The following is a 26,300-nucleotide window of genomic DNA, read 5'->3' as shown; positions in this document are numbered from 1 at the left end:
CTTTTTTTTTTTCTCTATAGTCCATTCATGAACAGAGTCTTTGCTCTAATCACTGGATCACTTCACTACAGCAGAAAAGTTTGTCACTCTGTTATTTGAGGAGGAGTTCTTTGTTTATTTTTTTAGGAAAGGATTAAAACCTGAATTAAAATATGAACGTTAAAATCCACGGTGAGTGAGGCACAGAAAGACTCTTGAGTACTTATTCCTTGATTCCTTATATTTTGTGTTTTTCCTTGGGACTCCTCATTGCTCTGGCACCCCATTGTTGTGGTTTCAAGACTAAATTATATTTATTGTGAACTTTCTGTGAATTTTTAACTCAGCTGACAATCACTCCCTTTACTCCAAACCTTTCTCCTGATCTCTCACAGACCTGCTAAGCATCACTAAGAAGCCCCCTTGGTATGGATCCTGGGCTATAGTCACAGAATGACTGAAGCATGATCAATGCCTCTGGAGTTGGTCAGTTCAAGTAGGCTCCACTGAGGCAGGTTACTCAGGGCTATGTCCAGTTTGGTTTTGAAAATATCCAATGATGGAGAGTCTGCAGCCTCTCTGGACTATCTGTCAGAGATAGTAGCAAAAACATGTTTTTTTACTTGTAAGTGGTGTTCCATGTGTTTCAGTTTGCACCCACTGCCTCTTGTCCTGTCAGTGGATACCAATAGGAAGAGCCTGGCTCCCTCTTTATTCCTCCCCATCAGACATTTGCATGCATTATTATATGCATTGATAACTTCCCTTTAAGCTTTCTCTTCTCCAGGCTAAACAGAATACAGAAAAACAAACCTGTGACAGGTATAACTTTGTTTCAGACACTAAGACCACCTGGGGGCCTAAAATCTTCTTTGAAGGTCGGAAAAAAATTGACAGCTTGGAAAAATCCAAAGCTCACAGTGATGTGTCTCACAGTCATGTATACACATGTTGCCGTTCAGAGGATCATTGCAGCTGAAAGAATAAGCACAAATGCTCCATCAAATGCAGTTCTTTTATTTCTAGAATGTGCATAATAATTTAGCAGTCGCTCGTCTCTCTGTCCAGTCTGTGTCTTTTCAGGATTTTTCAGGATGTCAGGAATAAGGATGGATTAAGCTTCCCTTTACAGCTCCTGGATCTGACAGACTACATGGGTTCCTCATGCAGGACCAGAAGCCAGTATCATGGGGTAGAAACTGACTTTAAATGTTCACTCGTTCTATTTCTGGATCTACATTGCCAAAATATTGGTATTTCTGTTTGCACCACCTCACTTTAAAAGGCCCATGGCTTTTTGGGAGGGATGTGAGGAACAGAATAATATCTGTTTATTAACTTATCTAAATACAAGTGAGAAGCCAAAATTTCTAATGTGCTTCACCGACATGCTTTTTTGATTTTTGCTTGTAGATGGTATTGCTGGGCAGTCTCTCTGCATACAAGAATACTGTAAGGTCATGTGTAAAAAGTGTAATCACAAAAGGTAGGGATGGCATAGAACACGCAGGAAGATGATCTGTTATGATATCTAAACATATCAATTAATTTATGTGGTCAAAGCATTATACAATTATCAATTTACTAACCACTAAGACAAAATTTCAACCAGACATAAATTCATTGTAAGTTTTGCTAAACTCAGTGCATGCAAATGCTGCTTTATCTATGAATATAGTGTGAGTTTACAATAGCATCATGAATGTTGCTTTGAATTTGTTCCACATATCCCATGAATCTCATATTTAGCACTACAAAAATGCTCACCACAACCCCTTCAAATAGGTGATGGACTTTCTGTAACCCTTAGTTGAAAGCTGTTAAAGCATAAGGCCATTAAATCCCTTAGTCCCAATTTTATTGTAAATGGACACCTGTGTCTTAGTTTCTAGGTAGACGCTAATTGAGAATTCACTTCAAAAATATTAGCCATTAATGATCTCCTGACAGCAGTCTTTTATTCACTAACTGAAGCACTTCATTCCCTGCTGAGGGCTTGGAGTGGTTGTCCCACCCAGTGCAGACTTCTGGGGTAAGATGCCATTCCAGATAAATATCTGAATGCAAGCCAGCTATCAAGACACAAAGCAGTCAATGCACATAGCAGACAATGTAAGTGACTTCAGTCTGGAGCATCCCAGTCCTAACAGTCCTATGGAAATGCTTAGGTGTGTCTGTGCTTTCAGTTTCCTTTCATTTTTGGTGTAATGGCCTTTGGGGACACTGGATACAAAAGCATTTCTGCCCCAGAACAAACCAACTCCTGTCATTTGTCTGGGGAGAGCAATTTGTTGGTTTTAGCACTATCTGGTCTTAAATGGAGACTGAATGACAATAAATAAACCCAATAAACCACTGTAGAGTTCACACGCGATTCTGCAAAACCTAAAGGCTTTGTTTTGGGGGAAGGGGAATTGTCTGCCTCATTTGAAAAAAAATTATTCCCAAACAAAATGACATTTAACACTTTAACTGACTGCAATGGAGCATGTAGAAGCAGACAAATGATTCATCACACTGCTTCCCAGGAACATTGCAAAACCTTCTATTAACTTAATTGATCAAGTGAAAAATTACTTTTAATTGCTTATGTTGCTCCTGAGTGGAAGAACAGAAAAAGCTGAATTGCCAGGTTGTGAATATGCAGTTTTAAAAGAATTGCAGAATATGATGTGTGTTGCAGCATTTTTATGTCTGGACTTCGAGTTGATCTATACAGGGATGGTAAATTAGGCTGGTGTGCCATCAGAGATGTCACTCAGACTGTAAGTCCTCTTTGCTGAATAACATATAGTGCTAGGCTTAAAGGGCGCTTTTTTTGTTGTTGTTTTGGGGTTTTTTTCCCTATTAAGCTGTGTCAGAATTCCCCAGGCTTGGAAACAAATCCTTTTCAGAGCAGTGAAGTCAGTCACATCCTTTTTGTGCTCCTGCTTTGTGTTGTTAAGGGCCTTCATGTCTAAACATGTATATTTTCATGTCTAATCCATTGCTGATGTTCATTTGAATCTTTTCAGGATTCCATACTCTCACTCTTGCTGTATTGTGCACTGAAAATATTCAACAGCTTTACTGGTAAAGCTAGACTTGAGTCATATGTATTTTTTTTCACATACTTGATGTGACATACTTTACTGTGTACCTTACATTACTGTTGTTATATGAACTATTGATTATATTTTAAATATTATCTCACTGATAGGTTAACAGGATAAAAACAAGTACACCTCCTAGTTATCAGGCATCCCATTAATAATATAGCAGGCCTCTTGTACACTTTAATATGCAATTATTTATTATAAGCTTGTTGATTACATCTTGAAGCTCGATATTTGTGAATAGACTGCATTCTCATGAAAGATGCTGGGTCAGTCACTGTGGCAAATGAAGTCCAAACTAGTGTGGTCCTCAGCTGTCTACCTAAGAGAGTTAAAAAGATAACTAAATTCAGTCTGCCAGGCTAGATGATTTACAGTCTTAAGCTCTGCCAAGGGAGGTTTAAGTTGGATATTAGGAATAAATTCTTTACAGAGAGCGTAATCAGGCATTGGAATGGGCTGCCCAGGGAGGTGGTGGGATTCACCGTCCCTGGAGGTTTTTAAGATGAGACTGGATGTGGCACTTAGTGCCCATGGTCTAGTAACCACGGCAGTGTTGGATCAAGGGTTAGACTTGATGATCTCAGAGGTCTTTTCCAACCTGGTTAATTCTATGATTCTGTGATTCTACGATCTTCAACCTCTCTGCTCAGGTCCCTAAGGGCCCTAAGTAGCAGTGGTAGTGCTACTCTATCTATCCCAGAGCTGTTAAGGTAAGCACAAACTGGCCATTCTATCAGGCTGTAGCTCGCTGTGAAAATTCTTGATTGAATCAATGAGGTAAACTAATAAAAAAAATCACGTGGTGCTGTTCCACCTTGCAGTAGGCATATGCCATTGACTAACACTATTCCTATTACTGTTGTCACTTTCCACTTTCCAAAAGATTTTCAATCTTTTCCACCTCTTCTAACTGACCTAGAACTCAATTTAAAAAGCAGATGTCAAAAGAAATTATTTGGAGCAAAAGGATCAACTATCCAACTATTTTATCTTTCACTGACCAGTGGAGGCAGTTGTTTACACTGATGTAACAGGCAGGCATTGCACTTCCCTGATGTTTCTCTTCTGAGAGCTCTTCCCTCCATCCTGATGTGTCAGTGCTGACAGCCCTTAGATGTAAATTTTCATTCTACAGTGAATCTCTCTTTTCCTCCTCACAAACACAAGTCATGAGCAGATACAGGCAGAAGAAATTTTTGCTTTCAATTTCAGGGTCTGGCTCCTGCTGTCACACCTTCTCCATCTATCACATCAGCTTTGCACATGGGAATTTTCACTGTGGTCAGTGTTATTCCAGAAGAGGAAAGCTGGACAAATTAGGTAAAATGTCAGGAGAAAAATGCGATTCAAATCATTAGTTGATGTTTTACTGCTCTGGTATCTAGTTCCAGGTACGCTCTATGAGTGCTGTCCTTTGTATTAAGCCTTATCACCACATTGCACAAAGCTAGATCTGTTCTGAGATGGATTCCTAATTTACAGAAATGCTGGGAAGCCACTTGTAGTAAACCAACAGAATCATTCAAACCCCAGGTGTCAGTGAAATTTCTGTCGTCATCTCCTATGATGCTTGCTGGGAATTCATGAGATGCAGATAAACACTTGATGATAGTTTAAAATCAAGTGCATGCTTGAGAAAATTATTATTTATAAAATTGAAAGAACTTTCTTTTCTATGTGCTGCCACTTTGAATGACCCAGAATTATTTACACTGCATTATTGGAAATATCACTGTAATCTTAACTGTGGATTGTGTCTCCATCCTTTTCTTCGTCTTCCATAATCACTGTTCGTTCTTCTGTAAACAGCTTAGTGCCTTAAAAACAGAAGGACACACAAAAAAAAAAAGAGGAAAAAAAGGAGTTGATTTAGCATACTACTTTTCAGACAGTACCAGGCTAAAAAGAATTTTTCAGTCCTCTCTTACTTCTTGATCCTAACATAGTTTTCCAATATCATGGGAGTTACTCCTCATTTATTTTCAGCACTTCGATCTCCTGATATTTAGTGAACTAGAATTGAATCACTGCATTTTTAGCTAAAATTATTAGGCACTCTTAAATCCAGCATATTTTTCCTATATGTGAAAAGAGATACTGAAGTTTCATTTGGGAACCTGTTTGTTAAAAGCATTTGAGGAGCTAAATAAGGGAAAGAGCTTGCCTGATTAAGTAAATGCTGTGATTAATCTTTGTGACTCAACTAGCTTATGTGAATGTGTATATGTTTCCTCTAAGTATATAGCCATATTACTGAGATTTTTCAAGTGCAGATGATAAAAGAGACAAAGGTTAGAACACCGACATGACAAGTGCCATCTCCACTGAAGTTATATAGTATCAATAAATTGCAAAAGCTACTGAACAATGTGAAAACAGACTTGGGTTGTAGATTATACCTTCCACAAATCTCTGTCTCTCCTCCCTTCTGTTTCTTTTTCTCTTTTATACTTGAACTGGTAAGTCCACCCTATAGGGGTCTTGAGGCTCTTGTGTGATACCAAGATATCACAAATACTGTAAATGCTCTTTTCATTTAGAAAATAAATAAGAATGAAGTGAGAACAATGCATTAGGTACAAAGTGTTCTTGAACTCTATTTTAACGTATTGTGCTGGATTTGCCTGTTTCCAGTAAAAAACAAGTGACTTGTGTGATGAATTTTATGTCCACATTCCTTGGTGTGGATGTTGACATAGTCTACAAACAGGATGAGAGATATCATTGTGTTGAGACCAATGAAATCTCTCCCAAATTTGGTCTCCTAATGTTTGATACCAGGTGAGCTGTTCTGTCAAAGCAACCTGTTTTGCTTCTTTCTGCATCAAAAACTCTTTTACAGAGAAGGCTTTCAATCTTGCTAAGGTCTGAAAATAGGGCAATACCACAGAGGTAGATTTTCTTTAACTTTAGAATCTTTTCAGGGGTGATGAATTAATGAAAATATCAACCTATACTGCCCTTCATTTAAGTTAACTCCATTTATATGCGGTTCTTGTGAACTAGCACTATGAAATAAACTGAAAGGCATAAATAAATGTTAATTTGAAACACAAAGGACTTTATTTGTTCAAGAAGTAATTGAGTAACCACCATTATTAACTGCAATGAATGATGACATTTTATGGAGATGGATGTAAATGTGCCCCACACAGACTAATATTCCTATAGACAACTTAGGCAAATATAGACAAATTTTTTTTACTGTTGTCTTTGGGGTTTGGGTTTTGTCTTTTAAGAGGGAGTGGAGGGTTTATGTTGTTGGGCTTTTTATATAATGGAGCATTTGAGGAACAAGGAAAACATAATTAAAACATGCTTAAAATGTGAAGCTAGAATGGATGATTTGAGGAGAGCTAACCTGCTTTTTGGGTAAAATCAGGAATAAGAGATCAGATATGCACACTAAATAAATGGATCATATCCACTCTCTTATTTAAATGATGAAGTGATGAAGGAAAAATGTGTTCATGTAATTCTGATGGCGTAGTTATAGTACATAAACTAGTCCTTTTAACAGATGCTAGAGACAGCTGAAAGGTAACACGCAGGCAGAGGTCTCAGCTCTAGTAGCACAGATGCTCACCACAATCAATAGCAAGATCATTACCAATTAATCACTTTGGTGACTGATGAACTCCAAAGGTTTCCAGTAGAGTTCATGATTCAGAGCTCAGACATGGATGTAGCCCAGAGATGCAGGTTATTAACTTTCCATGGACCACTCACAATTGCAAGGACAAATCAGCCTTTTAATGCAAAAGAGTGGAAAGGGTATACAAATGGCATGTCAAAGTTGTAGTTATTTCTGTAACAGTGGGAAAGGATTTTTTCCTTTGATACAGTGCCACTGATCACTTGTGGAGAAAATGTGCTTTACTGAATGCAGTTCAGAAGTTCTGGGTGTGAACCAGAAGGATACGAGGTCATTTGATTTGGGGAACATTTGTTAGTCTTTCTCTGTTTACTGATTCAATAAATCACTTAACCTTTCTACCTCTGTTTTCCCAGCTGTGTGTACTATGAAATGCAACTCATCCTGCAGATCTATTTTAAGGATCAGTAGGTTGTTCTGTTAATATCTGCCAAGGGATCTGACTAAAGAAATGAGAAGGTAAATACAATGTGGTCATAATTTCCCAACAGAACTTGCAACTACTTGCAATTTTTAGCTAGACTAGAACCATAAAGGCTCACAGAGACATAAGAGTTTCTGTTAGGAAGCTCAAACATAGGCAGAAGAAGTCAGCTTAAATCAACTATTTGCCAGGTGCCCCCTAGATCTAAGCCACTCCTCCTAGGCTATAAATCAGAAAATCAACAAAATAGAACCTGTCTACAGACTGCCTATGGACAACTCCTGCTGGAGAGGCAAGAGGTGACATTAAACTTCTGTGCTTCTTATGTTACCCAGAGGTTTTCGGTGGGGTTGTGATGTTATCCTAAAGGAGCTGCCTTAACTGGTTTTCTAGGGTATAAGAATGAATGAGGGTTTGAAACTGTGGTTTTGCTATTTACCTCTGATCTGATTTAGAAACCCTAAGCAGCCACATTTCAGGAACTGTCTTCCCATATTTAGTCATGTATTTATATTGTATCTCAAACCCACAGGCCTGAAGAGCTCTCAGAAATACTTCAGTTACTGGAATATATTGCTAAGTGTGGATGACAATAGTGTTCCAGAGCTGACTACAGGCTTAGGTCAGATTCAAGCCATTTTCTGTTAGGTTAGACAGAAAAAAGACTGGTGGAATTGTGATTCTATTTTGTGTTTTAGTCTAATCCCTTCAGAAAAGGTGTTGGCTGACTGAAGGCGAGCTGGCCACTGAAGGAGACTTCTGCTCATAGTTTATTTGTATGCACATGGCACAATGTTATATGTGGCATTTCAGTAGAAGTTTGAAGGCTGAATAGATTTAGAAACCTAACCCTTGTAGAGGAGAATTCAGATAACTAATTTAGCAGCCCCTTTTCTGTACCTGCATTTCCCAATTGTATTGGGTGTTTGTAAGGTGTAAGACTGATTCTGCTTCTCATTTTGACCACATACCATCTAGTAGATACACTGATTTTCATCACCCTTGAATTGGCATCTAGAAGTGGTTTGCAGAGGATATGAAGGGGAAATGTTAGAAATGGGGACAATCTTCTTTAGCAGGTCACAAGAGAGGCCATGTAGCACTGAGAGTGCTGCTTAATGAAAATATTCCAATAACAGGGGGACAGGACAGAAAGGCCTGCCTATATTTGTTGAGCACACATAGCCCTGCTGGGGTTTCTCAGGTCTCCAAGTCTATGATTCAGATTTCATTTTGCATATCAGTTCCAAAGAGTTCATTTTGTTTGTGCTCTGTCTGCTACCTGATGGAATAACTATGAAAGTAAGCAAGTGGACCAGCCTTCAACCACAATTTAGTCACTTTTTCATAGCAAGTCATGGAGCCATCACTGATGAATTTCAACAAGCAGAATGATGTATGTTGATATGTATCTCGAAAAGAAAATATACATCCTTAGAATACGAAGGGAGTGAAATTGAAGCATTCAAACACATAAGTTAAGTTTGCCCCTGATATGGGCACAAGTCTGCCAATCACTGGAAAACAGACCCAAATACAGGATCTGAAAAAGCTTTACATGGAGAGGCAGCATCTAGCAGGCTGCTTTGAATCCATGTTGCGTGCTGGAAGGTGGCGTCACGAGTAGGCAAGAAAGTGTCATTGGAGGTAGAATTGAAAACAACTGAAAATTGCATTAGTTTCTCTCATTTTCCCCATAACAAATGCACAGAATTTTGTCACACATTTGTAGGTCACCACTTTTTTTTTCACCTTCCCTTCCTTTCGCTTCCCTTCCCTAGGAGCATCTTATGTAAGCGTGTATGTATTGCACGTTATGCCAGAAGCACAGAACTGTTTTTAAGGTGCTGTTAATGAGAAGTTCATCACAGCTTGATTTTCTCAGTGCATATCAGGAACTGTGGAGTGAAGAGGAGGTTAATCAGTACAGCTTTGCTTTAGGTTGTTTGAGGCATTATAGTGCTGGTGACCTAAAAATTTACAGGTGCTGAGGTTTGAAAAGCAGGACATTAGTTGGCCTGTCAGAAAAGTAGGATTACAGTTTGCAAAAGATAATCAAGTGACCAAATATCTTCTCTTACTTCCCTTCCTTTCTGTCCCCAGAGCATGAACAGGGGATATGTAAAAGACTTTTCATGAGCCACCATTGTTATTAGACCAAAAAGGTCCCATTCATTAAGAGCAGCTAAGTACGCTGGGCAGAGAGCAACCTCCTCCCAGGCATTCCTCTGACACTAGCCACTTTTTGCTTCCTCTTTGGAGGACCATTCACCTAGGTTTCTTACCCATTATCAAAGGTGGGATGTGTACTGCAGGTGTATCTTTTCTCCTGGGCTTTTTCTGCTCCAGTTCAGTGATCTGAGAGACTGGACTCACTCTCTCTCTCTGTGGCTTCTCTGTGATACCATACCTTTTCAGCAGATTATCAGAAAAGTCTGAAAGTATGCCTGCAAGCAAGGAAAAAAAAATAAAAATGCCACTTTAGCCTAGTTCATATTGAAGAAACTTACACCTGTGTAATTCTCCCAATGACTACTCTGATGTAAGGCTGCATGAGTGCATGATCTGCTGCGTGGCATACCTACCCTACTTTTCTTCCAAGTTGATTATAGGCTGTAGACAATAAAGCTATCAGGCCAGCTGGCTTCTGGTTGTATTAATGCACTAAACTGCAGCCCATCAGAAATCATGGTAAAGATTTCTATTTCAGAACCTTAGACATCTTGTCAAAGTAGCTTAATCACACAGATGCTCAAGCCTCTAGTTGGGAACAATGGGATTGCACAGAAATGGCTTATTTTATCTAGTGAAACAGTGTTTTCTTTATGGTATGGTAGTTGCAGGCACAAAATGCAGGTCTTCAGCCTCTGAGCCACTCTTCCCTAAAAGAGAATTGCTGATGGAAGATACATGTGAAAACTGAACAGAGTCAAATTCAATATCTGGATTACAAATACTGGAAAATCCCAGCTACTTGTTTTTGACTTGATGAATTGTTGCATAAATACAGGGAACCACACAAGTACTTACTGGTTAACTCTTTGTGGCAGGAGGGCCTACTCCGATAAGGCCTAGAATCCAATCAGAATGCATACAATGCAAGCTCTCATGCAAGGTGTCTGTGATAAGTTGCTGGTTGTGCCATGGTAATGTTTTTGGTATTCAAGTATGCTAAAACCAGCTGTGAGATCCTGGAGCTGAATCTGACTGAATTATTTATATGGGTTGGAACCAACTTGCTGTCAGTGTGTGTGTGCGTGTGGGGAAGGGCTGGGCCTACACCTGCAGGAACATGGTTAGGCCTGCACATAAGGCCTGCTGAGGGCACAGGGCAGAGCTGGAAGGCAAGGCCTGCTGCCCATGCAGAGCACATGGCAGAGCTGAACGCCCTGCAGCCAGACTGTCAGTCAAGTCCAACCTGCCTGGTAGCCCACCCACACCACACTCCTGCAGCCTGTGACTGACTACAGCACAACTCACTCTGGCCTGGAAGGCACTGACTGGATATCCTGCCTGGGAGGGAAAACTGAACTCTGTAGATTTACAAGACTCCATGCGGTCTCTCCTCTTCTTTCTTCTCCCTCTCCAGCCAGCACCATATGAATCATCGGATCTTGTTGGTAACCATTTTTTCCTTTCCCATCTCTCTTTCTTCTCTCTTTCTTTACTGCTTTTAATCTGTTTTCTTTTACTCCTTTCCTTCTCTTATGGATAACTTAAAACCAATGAACTGTGTTTTACTAAAGCTGGTACATGGATTGTTTTAGTGGGTGTTTCCTGTGGAATGGGTCTTTGTGCTGAATGATTTAGTGAAATGCTTTTTTCTTGGTTGTATTTTACTCCTGTAAAAACTTTTTTCCAAAATATCTTATTTTTCTCACTAAATTAAAAAGAATATCTCTTAGAGAACAGTGTGTGACTCTTTCTCTGGATGCTAATTAGAGGTTATAATGAACCAAAAGGCTTTTAAAAAGTCTTAAATAAAAAATGTAACTGCTCTGGGCAGTTTATAGCATAATCTGGAGCGCAACACCAGCCTGGTTCACCAAACTTCAAACATAGATCTTGCTTTTTGAAGTTGGATATGACAGATAAGGTGGTATCTGGCCTGTAAATTTTTAACTAGCAGTCAGTCACCTTATATTATAAAGTTCTAGTTCCCTTTCAGAACCCAGTCAGCTTCTTCTAACATAACCCTTCTTGGGGTTTATGTGCGGAGACTCCTCTCTTGGGAGGAGAGGCTGAGAGAAAGAGATCTCCCTACAAGCATTGGTCTGGATGAGTTACATCAAATCTCTACTTAATAATTATTTCTTTTTGCTAGCTTTAATAAAATTGCTTCAATAATTGATATAGTGCACTATCCTATCTTATACTATACTACTAGTAGTTTTAGTGTTTATATTGTGTAGTAAATAATTCCGATTAAGATCTTTTGTCTGATCATTTGTAATAATAATAATAATAATTATAATTTTGCCAATCATTAAACCTGTGGGACAAAAGTGGTTCAATCACACCTTTGTAATTCCTTACATTTAAATTGTTGACATAATCTGCAGCTAATTGGATTCAGGTGCATTTAGACTCCTCTCTGAGAAGGAGTTTAGAAAGCAAGGCAGTCCTTTCTGCACCTTGTGACTCAGGGCACCTGAATGACTCTGCACCTCGTGATGGCAGGGGTTTTTGTCTAAGCCTTCCACTCCCACCTGCAACACTCCTCTATGTATGTGCAGCATGGGAAGAACAACTCGATGATACAAGAGCACAACTCTCTCCCTGGAGAGCACAAGGAGTGCTTGTTAGCAGAGAGTGACAAACATTTATTCCCACTGCTGCTCTTGGAAGATCGTCAGGTTTCACTGACAATCTCCTGCTTATTCTTCCCTTCCCCAGGTTGGCTCTCAAACGTCTGTAGATATGCCACAGCAGGAAGCATCCTAGAAGGAGTGCCTTTGTTGCTGTGGTGATTTCTGGCTTCCTGAAACACCCACCCTTTGCCAGAGTCCCCATAAGCATATGAGCCCTGTGATTTCTAGGAGGAAGTCCTGGATGAAGCATGAAATCCTGCAGGTGGCTTGTGTGTTTCTTTGGTCTACTGCCAGCCTCATCCCAGTTCAGCCTCCCTCTGAGCACTGGGTATTAGTTTCAAGAGAAAGTGCAGCAGCTGAGCTGGATCCATTTTGATTTTGGACCATATCAAATTGGGACATCGAGCATGGCTCAGCACATCATTTAACACATAAATGTAGCATCATTTAGCAGCAAGACTACAAGCTCCAAGGGAGCACATTTTCCAGAGCATACACCCACTCACCTTGGTATTCCCAGATCTGTGAGCAAACCCTTCAACTAACAGAGGATGCCTTTGAGGAAGTCAGACTCTGTTCACCTGCCTTCCGAGGTACACATGCATGGAGCTCTGTTTCTGTCAGCATCCAAGGGGACATAACTGAATGAGGGGTCTATGGATTTTGCTCAGATTCAGTTCCCACAGCTGAATTGGGATTTCAAAGTCAAGAGATTTACTGCTTACCTGTTAGAGGTGGTGGAGTGTGCAAAGCTGGTGTATCTTTTCTCCTTGGCTTTTTTTGCTCCTGTTCAGCATTTTGGGAAGCTAGGATGGTTTTACCTTTTCTTGGGGTTTTTTTGAGGTCACAGCTCTTAATCAGCTGCTCTGAAAGATCTTCTGCAGGGAAAAGAATAACAGAAATTGAAACTAAGGGGAAATAATAAACCAGACAGTGAAAAGAAATGCTTTAATAATAGCGCTTTAATCCAAGTAAACTAAAATGCCCATGAAGAAACATCTTTTAAATACTTAGAAAGTCATCAAAAGAGGCCTCTGAGCCATACTACATGGGAGTCAAGTGACTTAGGTGGTCCTTCTGTGTTGTAGGCAGTAGATATAAAACAAAGGGAGAGTTGTGGGCAGCTGTGTGTTTACATGGTAGAGGGAAGGCTGCATCATTGTGAGCAGAGGTTCCATGGCTACCCCTGTTTTATCCAGTGCTGACTGTGTGGACTGTGTCTTCAAGAGTTACAAAGACACTTTTATGAAAGAAAGTTCTACATGTGTGGGGTCAGCCTGAGGTACTGCTAAAATGAGACAGTCAATATATTGTTCCTTTCAAGAGTTGCCTTTGTTTCAAGAGCTACTGAGCTTTTGATTTACATAACATTATACTGGATTTCTGGTTTTCCCCTAAAACAAGCCTTGACTCAGATGACTCAGAGAGTCAGCATGTCTTTTTCTACAAGAGACTGCATTTTTGGGTGCTTATGCAAGCTGAAAATATTGAAGGTAATCTGTTGTGGTGGTGCATCCTCCTCCCTCACCTCCTCTTCAGGCCTGCTCTTTGATCTCAGCAGCTTCTGACAAGCCTTGGTTGAACCAGCTGAGCGGCGAAGTGCCCCTTAACTGTACCAGTTGGGTGGGGAAGTATCTCTGACCATACTGGGTGCTCTTGCATGGTAAAGGTAGGAACAATTCTGACCATACCAGGAACATCAGCTGCCCAACCCAGGTGAGGAACAAAAGATAAGCAGTTATTTGTGTTAGCCTTGGTAAGTAATTTATCTGAATTGTAGCCCAAGTGAAATGGTACCATTGTTAGGAGACCTTGTGAAAAAAATGAATCATAGCCTGAGTGCAACAGTACTATTGTTACTGGATTTTTTGGGAAAAATTATGTTGTGACCCTATAAACAGCAGTGCTAAGTGAGGCCTCCCAGAGTTTGAGCTCTCCCAGAAAGCAGTGGGCTGCACCAGCAACTCCGTTTGAGTGGGATGCCTCTCGGAGCTCACAAACCCTCAAGTTTGCAATACTTGAAACATCGTCACTGAAGACGAGGTCTAGGTGGATTCCACACACACACACTGCTTCAGGGCCAGCCCATGCCTGTTGAGAAATGCTAAGGGATTTGATATAAATATTTCACTGAGCTTAAAGGGAATTTTTGATAAGTACCTTTACACACATAGATCCCTGTGTGCATGCAAGTGAATTGATTATGGTATGAATGTTGTTATTTTGAGTTTATAATTAACTCATTGTTATAATTGTAGCAAATCCTATTGAATCACTTCTTAAAATGTTAAGTTAGTCAATGATTAGGTGCTTTTGCACCCTTTTCTGGTATCCATATCCTCTGCGCTCTAACCCTCTTGCATCCCCAGTCTCTGTGTAAATTATTCCAAACTGCTTCTAATCCAATTTACTTATGATGCTTCATCTATGTAGTAAGTAATAGAATGAACCTTGCCATTTAACTCGCACTCTCATGAATTCATATTAAAGCCTGTATTTTGCCATGACTTTGACAGTGATTCTTTAAATGTTCTAACTACTCATTTGCGACACCTTTCATTATTATCATCACACAAACCAATGCTCTAAATTCTTAAAAGCTGCTTGTTTGCCTTCGTCTGGGTTCCCCACACCCTTACCCAACCCGACTGCAGACTTGGATGCAAGCGCAACTTCATTCCAGGCTCTCTGAACACTATTTAAGACTGTGTTATGTCTGTGAGCCTGCAGATTGTAAAAATGGTGCCTGTGGTTAGAAATGCCATGTGACATGACAGAACTAGGATACCTTCCTTGTGGGACAAATAAACAAAATTTATAAAATTCTGCTTGCCTGTGGTGAGACACTTTTTTTGACAAGTGTCATAGTTTGAAATTGGCCCCCCTTGAGAGTTCGAGGGGCTCAGAAGTGATTGGGTGCCAGGACAGTGTTCCCTGGAGAGCCAATCACTGTCCATGTTGTTCGCTTCTGCTCAAAATCATATATCACAGCACCGGAAATGGTTGGCAGGGCAGTCTTGGTTGTTTTGCTGTTGGTGTCTGCTGCGTGTAGGTGAACAAGGACAGGGGGTGGCTGGGCTCCCTCTCTTCCCCTCCGGGGGGGAGAGCCTTTGGCTAGAATTAGAGTCAGCATTTGGAGTGTGTGCTCTGAAGGAAGAGATTCACAGCACCTGAGGTAAGAGGAGAGAGGCAGGCTTTGCAGCCAAGCCCTCTCTTCCCCCTCCTTTTCTGCAGTGAAGCTGTAGAGGGGGGCTTTTTTCCTTTCCCTCCACTGTAAGTGGAGTAGGGGCTCAGAATTGAAGCTGAGCCAAGAGACTGGGCCGTGGAAGTAGGCCCGGCGCTCAGGAGAAGAGTCCCGGGCAAAATTGGAGACGAGCCAAGAGCTCGAGAGTTGCCTGCTGAAGCTGACCAGGGGCAGCTGAGAACTGATGTGGAGGAATGAGGATTCCAGGATGTGGACGCTTGATAAGCTAAGCTACACTACAGCAGCTTATGAACCGAGGTGAGACACCAAGAGGGAGGAATCACCAGCAGCAGAAGAGCAAGGACTCAAAGCTGTCTTCTCAGACTTCATGAGGAGGAGAGACTACAACAAACAACTGCTGGAACTTGGTGAGGAGGGAGTGTTCAGGAGCCCAGAACACTCCCACAGCAAAAGACTGTGTTACATATCAGCCTTAAGGGCTGCTCCTGGACTGAAGTTAAAGGAGGGGCTTGAAAGGACTGACTGATAGTAATGTAATATATATATATATATAGTTGCCTTTAGTTTGTATAGTATTTATTTGTGTAAGTAAATGTATATACTTCCCCCTTCCCCTACAGAAGCCTCTGGCCTGAAAGTTTCTCTCTGGTATTAGGATAAATTGTTGAGAAGGGGTGGGGAAAGCCTAAAAATTGGATTTTAGATTTCTAATGTGGCTCAAACTGCCACAACAAGCAAGTGAAATTGCCTTTGTTTCATTATTGTCATTGCAAGGGTAACAGTGAGCAAAGAGATTTTTGTTTCTGGGTAGCTAAATCTTCAGGGCAATTTTGCAAGATGGGAGTGAAGTAATAGCATTTGAAGTAGAAGCAAAGACCATGAATATGCAAAAAGCACATCTGTCAAGTATGGAGTCTGGTATTCAGGAGAGTGGCAGAGCAAAGACGACTGGTATGCCTAGTGTAAAAAGTAGGTTCAAGAAAGGAAACAGATTGATGATGAAGGAGGAAACATTTTTAGAAAGCTGCCCCAATAAAGGTAAATGGGATGCTTGAAATCTTTTACTCAAATTGCATATGGAAAATGTGTTTAGGTAAAGCTTAGCTATATCCTAGCTTTCAGTTTACTGTGATATAAATGAAGAAACTAATCTATGTTTTCTACTGGAAAAAGATCAATGACTCTTTTAGCTTTCTCCTCTTTAATTAATTTCACTCTAGAATTTCAGTTGATATTTATATGCAGGAAAAATGCTCTTTGCCTTTCCATCTGGCATCAGAAATGTCAGCAGAAGGTGTAATTATCCGTTTTCATCAGGGCTCAGTTGTATCACTGGAGGGGAAAAGTGGACACTGGACAGGACTTTATGATGTGAAGGCAACACCTCTCATTAGTGCAATGACATCATCTAATAACACTTACCTAAATGGTTACACTGTGAATCTCGCTTATCCAGTCTGTCATCTGGCATATCAAGTGGCTGAACATATTCTGTTGACATCATTGAAATAGGCTTTTCTCCTTCTCTGAAGATACTGCACACACACAGACACACACAAAAAACCCCAAAACAAATAAACGAACAAAACTGCAACCAAAACCAAAACCAAACAAAAAAACCCAAACCAAAACAACAAAAAAAGCACAATCATATTGGTGTTATGTATCCACTTGCCAGCCAGATCATGATGAGCTCTTGTCTTCCAGCTGCCCTCTGTCATGCAGTCTGCTGGCCCAATTTCAATTACACATGCTGAGATGCATACACATAGTAAATACTAGGGGTTTTTTCTGGTTTTTCTAGTTTTCTTCTCCATTTTTTCTCAAATATAAACTAAGGATCATATTTGGTGTTTATTATATGATCCAACTTTAATTATGAATTCTGTTGATTTAGTCTTATAAGTACGGCTCCTCTAAGAGACCTTGAAGACCCTGAAGATCCAAGTGTAAGGGGTGCCTCAGAAAGATGACCAGTGCACACAGACCCCAAAGCCAGCATGAAGTAGACTTCCTTATCACTTTGGTAAGAGCACAGAAACCCATTTCACTATGCTCTTTATTTGTCCATGCTCTGTAAGTCTCAGTAGATTGCTGTTTTGGCTGGTTTACCCCTCTTTACACATAGCTGCAGTCGGTGTTGAAGCCCATCCTCCTACCTGAGCTTCCCCATACCTCCCCCAAGCTGAGAGTTGATCCTGGACTCACTAACTCTGGGCTGCCTCAGATGCCATCACAGAGAGAAGAAAATCTGACCATTTTTCACTGCTGATTGTTTCTACGGTTGCTTAGCAGAAACCCATCAGAATGACAAAAGCAATGTTAAAGGAAGAAGACCTTCAACCTGAAGGCACAGTCCAAGTGATCTTGGTATCTCCCTTCATCCAGCAACAGTTGTGCTAGTTTCTTATGCACAACCTCTATTGTCCATTTTCAGGGAATAAGAGCAGACTGACTTCCTTGTAAGGAGGAGAAAGGCAATGAGGAAGAGAAAAAACCACAGGAGAAAATAAGAATAGTGGATGAAAGACAGGTTGAATTGGGAAAATGAATGAATGGGAGGTGGAGAAGGAAAGGCAAATAAAAGAAAAGTGAAAACAAAGGCAGCTGGAGAAAAGCAGTGAAAAGGATGATGGGAAAATAGGAGAATGAACTGTGGGACTTTATTTTTATCTTGCTGGAGGTAAAGAAATTACCTTATTGTTTCTCTGTAAATTGCAGTGGTTGTTTGTCAACAAGAAACAGAACAGTAGGAGAATTAACCTCATTTTTATGACTGCATCTATATAAAGAACAATTAATTCTTATAAGCAAAATCCAGTCACATAAATATTTGCAAAAGAAAGTATGAAAGGTTGCACTGAGCTAATTCTTCAGGGGATGGAAAAACATGTCTTAAATGCCAGTGACTTCAAAGTAAGTGGAGCAACACTGCCTAGGAGCATAAAATTTTACTCAACTTATGTACATGTGGGATTAACTCCCTTACATTTTAGTATTTAAAATTTACAAAAATTTGTAACATTCTACAAATTCTTAAAACCTTACTGAATCAGGCCTGTATAAAGGGTTCGACCTCTGGATGTTCACTGTAGAACTGTCCCCATCCAGCCTCACATATTTACTAAAGTATTATACCACCTGAAGACTTCATTTGCACTTACGGCAAGAAAAATCTCCCACTTGAGAAGACCCTACATAAAGAAATCTTTGAATACACCTTAGCATGGTACAGTTGCTTTGTTTCTCCACTGTATAAATAAACTATAACTATGGCTTAAAATGAAGCAGACATAATTTTATTTAAAACAAAAATTTATAATCTGACCAAATGAAGGTGCACACTGCATTTTGTGATTTGAGGGAATTTTATTCTTCAATGCCATTTGATTTTATTGAATTGATTAGGGCACACTGGCTAAATACTATGATTGTAGTGAATATGTTCTTTTCTGAAGGATACTCTGTTTACAAGGTTTCCAGTAAAATCAGGGGTACCATTTCAGACACTATGGACTTTTTTTCTGAACAGGCCTTGAGGCAAAAAGGCTGAGGATAGGTAGCAAAATTTAAACATATAATTGGTAATAAATTATATTGACTGGAAATGTTTTATAAAATATGGTTAATTTTGGTTAGATTTCATTAAGTTGTTTCATTAATTATTTCACCTAATAAAAATTAAGCTTTGTAAAGAGACTTGATATTGGATTGGTATATGCAGATTATGAGAAAATTGCACCATTGTTTTTTCTTAATATATTAGTTTGAAAAATATTATTCTAAAATACAACTCTTAGATCTATGTTCATATTTTCCTAGTCACACATGCCAAGCCCTTGGCATCTTCAGTGCTTTAAAATACTGCTTTACAGCCTAACTTCTGACACTTCCTTTCCTTTTTTTTCTTTTGTAAGTTTGCCCTTCAGCCAGCATTGCCTTGCTTACAAAAGTGTTTACACACTGCACATTGTGGCAGTCTGTGTGACAAAATAATAAAAAGAGACAAATTACCAAAATATATCATGGGTTTTGGCATCTTGGGTGCATATGCATTGGGTACAATGTGTGGACCTGTGAGAGCTGTTACATCCTCACAGCTGTTACATTACACACAGAGCTCTCCTTCAAAGGAGGGTTGCTGTATGTGAGCATTGCCATAGTACTTTTCCAAACCATTAAAATATACTCCTGTAACTAAGGAAACACATTCCCCAGTAACATTTTACATGTGAAGGTAGCCTGCTATGGGGACTGTGTGTCCCCATTGAATTGAAGCTTGTTCTCAATTTTCATGTGTTAAGTGCAACACTTTTCCTAGCAGCCTTCACACTAGCACAGTTTGCACTCTCTGCTGCCATCAGTCACCTTGGTAGCTAATGCTTGCTATTTATATGATAAACTAAGGTGTTTTTTTCTTGTACTTTGTTGTATCTCTTGACATAATGATGCACATTCATCTTTTATGCATTTGTAATGGTTACAGTGGAGCTCTAAATCACATTCAACAGAAGATACTTCCTGAAATGCTATAGATCTTTCCATATGAATTAGGATTTAATGGTCATTTAGCCTGAGACTTTGGTACAATGCAGATAGGCTGTACCACACCCCTGCAAAGATATAGGACTAAAGGAGTTGCCTTGAGCCTCTTATTTCTAGGGAAAAATAGAGCTGATTGAGACACCTGAAATACTTTCCTAAGAGTTGAGAGAAACTCTAGTTTTGCCTATATGGTTTTTTATTGCCCCTTGTTAAAATTTTTGGCATTCTATAGGATTGGCTCTAGTTACAGACAGAGGAGGACAATGGATGATAAGGCAAACTGAAAAGTGCAGGTATGACTAAAAGCTACTTCAGCCTCATGTAAATGAACTTTCATGCAGAATCACTCGTATAACAGTAGGACTCCTTTGGGCACACATTCGTGTAAGACATGGTGATTCAGATGAAAAATATCTGAACTTTTCACTTTCTGGATGTCAGCTTTGGATTTTTAGATAGCTTAAAGTGCATTCTATTTTTTTTTCAAAATTCTCAGTTGCTGTACATGCTTGATTAAAGTGCCCAAATAAAGCTATCCTATCACTCACTATCATAGTCTTAAAATACACAAAGGCTTGTAAATAATATGATTCTTTTCTTTGCTTAAATTGTGGGTTTCCATAAAAAAGGGCACCAATGCAACCAGTTCCAGTCTTCAATTATGTAAAAATATTTTGCTGGAGACAGACAAAGGAACTGGTTTTGGTCTACTATTTTAATGCACAGTTGGTTTAATGTAGATATTTGTTTCACAAGTAATCAGCCTAGAGCTTAGGAAATACTCAGTAGTTTTACTGAGTATTACATATTTCTACTAAAATGATGTAAATCTTTCAAGGCCATCTGATACTGTGACATTTAAACCAACTTATGATGAAATCTCATGAGAAAAATCTACCTTGTAAGATAGAAAACTAAAGCTTTCAGAACAAAACTAAAGGGCTGGACTTTTCATTTGATCCTGAACTAGGCATGGAAATGGCTTGGGGGGAAAGTTAAATCTCCATTTCTTGTCTTCTCCTAGGTTTTGAATGGTTCTAGGTGCTACATGAAAATTAGGTACCTAGGGATAGTTGTATCTAGTCTCAAGGGACAATGCAGTTTTCAAATGAGTCATCAATAGGTGATCATTCTTATCTATAAGATGGAGAAATGAAGTTCTGATATGCAATTCTTATGAAAGTTTACAGGGGCTATGTGGGCATTGATGTCAATACTCCTCACCATTGTATAGTAAGGCTCATGGTTTCCTTGTATGTTGAATACTTAGAATTTCTGAACTGACCCTTTGTAAGGTATCCACAAACTGTGCTTCTGAAGACTTCAGTAGACCATGTGGTGTTGTATGTGAATTTTTTTCTTCTTGTTCGGAGGAGTGTTTTGTTTCCACAATTGACAAAATCCCAAAGAAAAGCATGTGCTAGTTTCCAAGACATGCACAATTATTAAAGAAACCATTGGCATGTTGACAAGGATGCTACATAAATAAAAGTACTCTTGAGACGATCCTTGTTAGGTAGCAGCAGGCAATCTGAATTTAATAAGTATATTTTGGTAGTTGGTAATACACATTGCCACAAAAGCCTGTGTGGCACTATGTACATATCTTCTGAAGCCAGAGCAATTTGTAAGAACATATTTTGCCATGAGCTGAGAGAAGAAGAGGCAGAAAGAGAGGCAACTGGGGCCCTGGAGTGGGACAGTGTGCACACATGCTTGTCCACATTCCCATAGGCAGGGCCTGGCCTTGCTGCTGCTGGTATACCCTATACTTGGAAATGAGAGTAAGTAGGAATATCTTACAGGGTGCTTCCCCATGCAGACATGAGACAGAGGCTGTACTGCAATAGTTACAGTCCAGCTTTGACCAAAAGCAGCATATTGCTGTTGTGCCCAAAGACCTGCTCTGGCATCAGGGTTTGCTCTTTAAGACTGGTACCTCTTCTCCCATCACATGCACATTTACAGTTCCCTGTCAGGTTTTGATTATTAAAATATTTTAAATTGGTTTGCCCCTTTCTGTCTGGTTGCAATGAGCACATGAGCAAAGAGGGTCAGGCAGGCTCCCAGCATCCTTCCCTGCTCTTCTGTTGCCTCCCTAAACCTATGTGGGAGGCAAAGACAGACCTGTCCTTCCTTCTATAGCATGTCCTTTGCAGAGGGCCCTATAGTGCAAGCAGGTTCCTTATTTGCATTAAGTCATTTACAAATGCATAAAGAAGGAATAAGATACTATCCCCTGGATGTAGCCATCTCACATCGACCTTCCCAACACAGAAATCACGTGAAACAGCTCAGGGGCCAAGGGGGATGGAACACCACCAGGCTACATTTGGCTTCTTACACCTTCACTCAGCAGGCAGACTTGGCACCTTTATCAGCAAGTATGCACCTCATACCGCTTCCTATCCTAGCCCAATTGCAACTGCTTCCTGGTAAGTCATAAATAAAGCAAGACAACCAGTCTACTGCAGTCAGAGTAGAAAACAGATGTCCTAAAAGTAGAAAGTCTGGGTGTTCTTGTGTTGCATTCCAAACTTTTCGTTACAAGTTTTACCATATGTTTAATGTTACCCTCTTGGAGTGATGCCTTCCTGGGCACAGAAGACAGCTTTATGCTAATACACAGAGTTTCTTCTTCAGTTATTTAGGCACTAGGCTGCTCTCTCCAGGTATTCTTTTCAGATTAGTCTGACTTTTACTTTTCTAAAGCATATTTAATTCTTCTTAGCAAACACTTAGATATTGGAAAGCTGGATCTGAGTGCCTCTTTCCACCCCAAAACTTTGCTACTACTAATAACACGGATACAGAAATACCACAGAATTGTCTGGGAGCAGTTTCTTCTCACAGAGAGTGTGCTTCTGGGCACTATTTCAAAAGCCTTGGCTGGGCTGCGGACTGATTCCCAATATCACCCATAAACATGTAAAATAAATAAAAATAACAACAGCTGAACTTTTGATTGACTGAAAAATTGTGATATACATTTCCACAGGTTCTGGTCACAAAGTTTTTGCCTTTGGAAATAATAAAAAATACAAAGTCTTCCTTAATTATTTCCTTAAAGTACCAATTAACCCCTTGCACATGCCAACCTCAGTAGTGGGATAAGAAGTCCTGACACCAATTCCCACTCTGCTGGATTGTATTATCTGCCTGTGAACTGTCCCCGCAGTTAAAGTTAGTCGAAGCAGTTTTCTCTTAAGTACTCTCCCTGTCATGACCCCATCCATGCATTCCAGCCTCAATGCAGTCACACCCCAATTTTCTCCAAATGGGACCATCCCAAGCCCAGTCCCTGCTGAATGGGACCCTTTCTTGCTAGTCCCCAGAGCCCCAGAGGTGACAAGGCAATTTGCCATGCTGGTGGTGACTGCTAAAAAAAAAAAAAAAAAAGAGAGAGAGAAAGATTAAAATCAGGAAGCCAACCAAGCCAACCAGCCGGGAGAGAAGCATGCGAGAGTGTGGCTGAAGTACTTACAAAGTGGTGCGAGGTGGTGAGGAAGGTGCAGTTTGGCGTCGAGGCTCGCTGGAGGGGCTGGGGCTGCAGCTGACGCTCTTGCCTGTCTTATCTAGGGAGCAGTAGGAGCCGTCGCTATGGCAACGCCATGCTCAGGCGTCCTCTGGGAGGCTGGGGAACAGCATCAGCAGTCCCTGACCCACCAGCGGATTCTAATCCTGTTTCCTTCCTCTTCCACGAGTTGCAGAGGCCGAAGGAGAGGAATCAGAATGCAGGGGAGACGAGCATCGCCTCAAGGCTGAGGCACCGTTCCTGCCAGATGACCAAGAGCCACAAATGCTGGTGCTCTCAAAGAAGTAGGGGAGGATTCAAAAGCTTTGGCACAGAGAGCCAAAAGGTGAGCTGTAGCTGCCGTGTCTAGAGGCACAAAGAAAATGACAAGGGGAGGGAGCAAGACTGATGACGTCAGGGACCCAGGAGAGAGCTGAGGGTAAAAGTGCAATGTGTCCAGGAGCAGCACTGTAAGCATGAAAACTGATGGACAGTCTCTCCAGCACTGAGTTTCAGCAATGACTGCAGTGTTTGTGTATATATCTGGCCACAACTGGTTATACAAACATGGTATTTATGGGGCCAGGCAAGGAGTTTTCCATGGCTGCCGGTTGTTTGCCAGTAGAGACCAATCTCTCCTATACCTTTGGATGGAGCTGTTGTTTCAACTGAAAGAAAAATATACAAACATGCCTGACATTAGAAAAACTCTGGAAGAAATACTCTACTCAGTGGTGGGAACTGCCATTCTCTTAGTATTCATTTGCAACAAAAATGCTTTTGTCTAGGCCTTTTTATTAAAACATCTTTAAAAACCGTGATTACTTACAGTTGAGGTTGTCTTCTCCTCTTTTCCCCCACTCAGCAGCTGCAATTCAAAAGCACCAGTGTGCATAGCATACTTTAAATTAGTCCAGGTTCCTTTCATAAATAGCATATTGTACAGAAGGCCAAAGGGACTAAGTGCTAATTGGCAGTCCTGCAAACTGTGCAACACTCTTGGATCCTTTATGTATCATATGCAGTTCTGCAAAATGCCAAGCATGTTAAATGCTCTAAAGGCACCACCTGAAAGAACTGTGAGCTTTCCCCATCAATGCCTGGGAGAGAAAAGCACATTCATTACTCTACAGAGTGTAAATCACCTGTGTTTAGGTGAATCAACGTCCAATCTTCAAGCTCATAAATGCACTCTTGAAAAAATTAAGCATAGGCTCCTAAGATTTTTTTGAGTCACGATTAAGATTTCTAACTGAAAAGAAATCAAACAAACAAACAAAAGCAAAATAAAAAACAACACCTCCCCTTCAAACTCCTCCAAACCATACAACCCCCAAAATTGATTTTTATGATTTCCCCATCTCCATCATTGCCAAGACCAATCTGTTGCAGTGAATTTTAAATAAAACCCCTTTATTTTCCATTGAAATGCCTTTTACTTAGAAACACAGGTTATGCCATATTTTTCTATGCACTCAGAAAAATCAGAATGAGATGACTGAATAGTAGGCTCATGAAACACAATGCTCAAATCAGAAATACCTTTTTGAAACTCAGCTCAAGACTGCTTTTTTATTGTCCTGATTGAAAAAGTGAGTCATTCATTTATAGCATTAAAGAATTCCCTGAGGGTGAGGAAATAATTTCCTGTTCTAGCCATCAGATCCCAAGGTTGCTTTGGGAATATTACAGGATAGGTTTACTCAAAAGGAAAGCAGACTATCACACTCAGCAAGATTATGTATCCAGCCCTGGTCATCTCTTAGATTTGTTAGCCACCACCTGATGCCATGAAGCATTTAACTACAGCAGCATATTTATCCCAGTCTTTACAGAATGGCTGTAAATCCTCCAGTGTGATGGAGGATTTACTCTCAAACCTGATCTTTTAAATGCTTACAGTTGTTGTCCTGCTTTTAAGAGGGTTGGGACTTCTGCCAGCTTTCTAATCCTTCCTGCTCAGTTATTTCACAATAATAGTTGGAAAATAGTCTGAGTTCATAAAAAATCTGCACTTTAATCCTCTTCCTATGTACATGAGTATTCCCATCTTGGGAGAAGTAGTTCTTGGGAAACTACTCCTGTAGTTAAAGACAAGAATGTATCTAAAAGTTTCCAGGCCAGTGCTTTAGAAGACAAGCTTTGACAGATAGGAAAGTAGTAGAAGATCTAACAAAAAACATAAATACAACACATACACACACACAGATGCACACGTGTACCTACATGCATGCATGTATGTTTGTATAACTATTACCTTTCTATGTGTTTGTTATTGGTCATGGATGTGGGGCAGAGCAGCTGATTCTGCCTGCAGAGGTGATATGCTTTGAAGCTGGCTCCCTGCCAAGTCTCCAAACCTTACCACAAGAAGCCCCCCAACCCCCCCAAAACCTCAGGGAGAAGAGGGAAAAAAACCCAAGAGAACTGAAACGAGAGACAGCTAAAGCAATATATATAAATATATTTACACTTATGTTACAGTTATATACAATTGAAATATATATACAATTTCACAAGGAAAAGGGAAAGGGAAGGGGGAAGGGAAAAAAGGAACAAAACCAAAATAAAATATATATATATCCCGATCAGCGGCCCAAGATCTAGGAACTAAAAGAATTAGCAAAAGACTATGTTACTACTCTCCTTGGGACAACAGAAAGTCACGCTGGAATGATCGCCGGCAACCCCTGTCTCCCAAGGTCAGCAAGGCCTTACCAGGCCTCACTCTCCAGTACAACAGACTCAACAGCAGGGAACCTGCACCTCCAAGCCGCTGGAAGGAAAGAGAGCAAAGGCCTTTCCTCCTTTCTTCTTATAGCCTGGCTTATGTAAAAATTGTAGGGAATACTGGGTAAATCTGGGCCCTTCCTTGGTTACAAACTGGTCACCAAGGAAGGCCTAGACTAAACTAACCACAAGAGGTAAGGATGAGTCTGCTGGGAAGGAGGTGAAATTGTGCTGCAAAGAACAGAAACAAGACACTGGAGATGACCAGATAAGTCATATCACAGTACCTTCCCATACAAATCTCTTTCGAAAGAAGTGAAGGTGAACATGATTATCAGT

At 40.3% G+C, this 26,300-nt stretch overlaps 1 protein-coding gene across 3 annotated transcripts; it reads right to left on the bottom strand.

Annotated features, from left to right (window-relative positions):
* Window positions 1–420: 420 nt before the first annotated feature.
* Window positions 421–23,913, bottom strand: PPP1R17 (protein phosphatase 1 regulatory subunit 17). 3 transcript variants are annotated; one of them, XM_051798784.1, is made up of 6 exons: window positions 23,202–23,913; window positions 16,595–16,707; window positions 12,693–12,845; window positions 9,442–9,603; window positions 4,823–4,894; window positions 421–3,396 (listed from the first exon to the last, which is right to left on the bottom strand). In XM_051798784.1, exons 2-6 carry the CDS (start codon window positions 16,674–16,676, stop codon window positions 3,266–3,268), a joined length of 600 nt encoding a protein of 199 aa, XP_051654744.1. In that variant the 5' UTR covers window positions 16,677–16,707; window positions 23,202–23,913; the 3' UTR covers window positions 421–3,265. The 3 variants fall into 3 exon arrangements, with proteins under 3 accessions (XP_051654744.1, XP_051654743.1, XP_051654745.1); XM_051798783.1 differs by having other exon boundaries at window positions 423–3,396; window positions 16,595–16,760; window positions 23,202–23,906; XM_051798785.1 differs by lacking the exon at window positions 421–3,396 and having other exon boundaries at window positions 4,723–4,894; window positions 16,595–16,760; window positions 23,202–23,885.
* Window positions 23,914–26,300: the final 2,387 nt, after the last annotated feature.

The sequence above is a fragment of the Manacus candei genome, unplaced genomic scaffold (genome assembly GCF_025592945.1).
Source record: "Manacus candei isolate 608988 ecotype Guabito, Panama unplaced genomic scaffold, ASM2559294v1 h1tg000049l, whole genome shotgun sequence".
In the NCBI taxonomy this organism is placed as follows: Eukaryota; Metazoa; Chordata; class Aves; order Passeriformes; family Pipridae; genus Manacus; species Manacus candei.
Note: the sequence above shows the minus strand (reverse complement) of the source record. Positions and strands in the feature narration are given on the sequence as shown.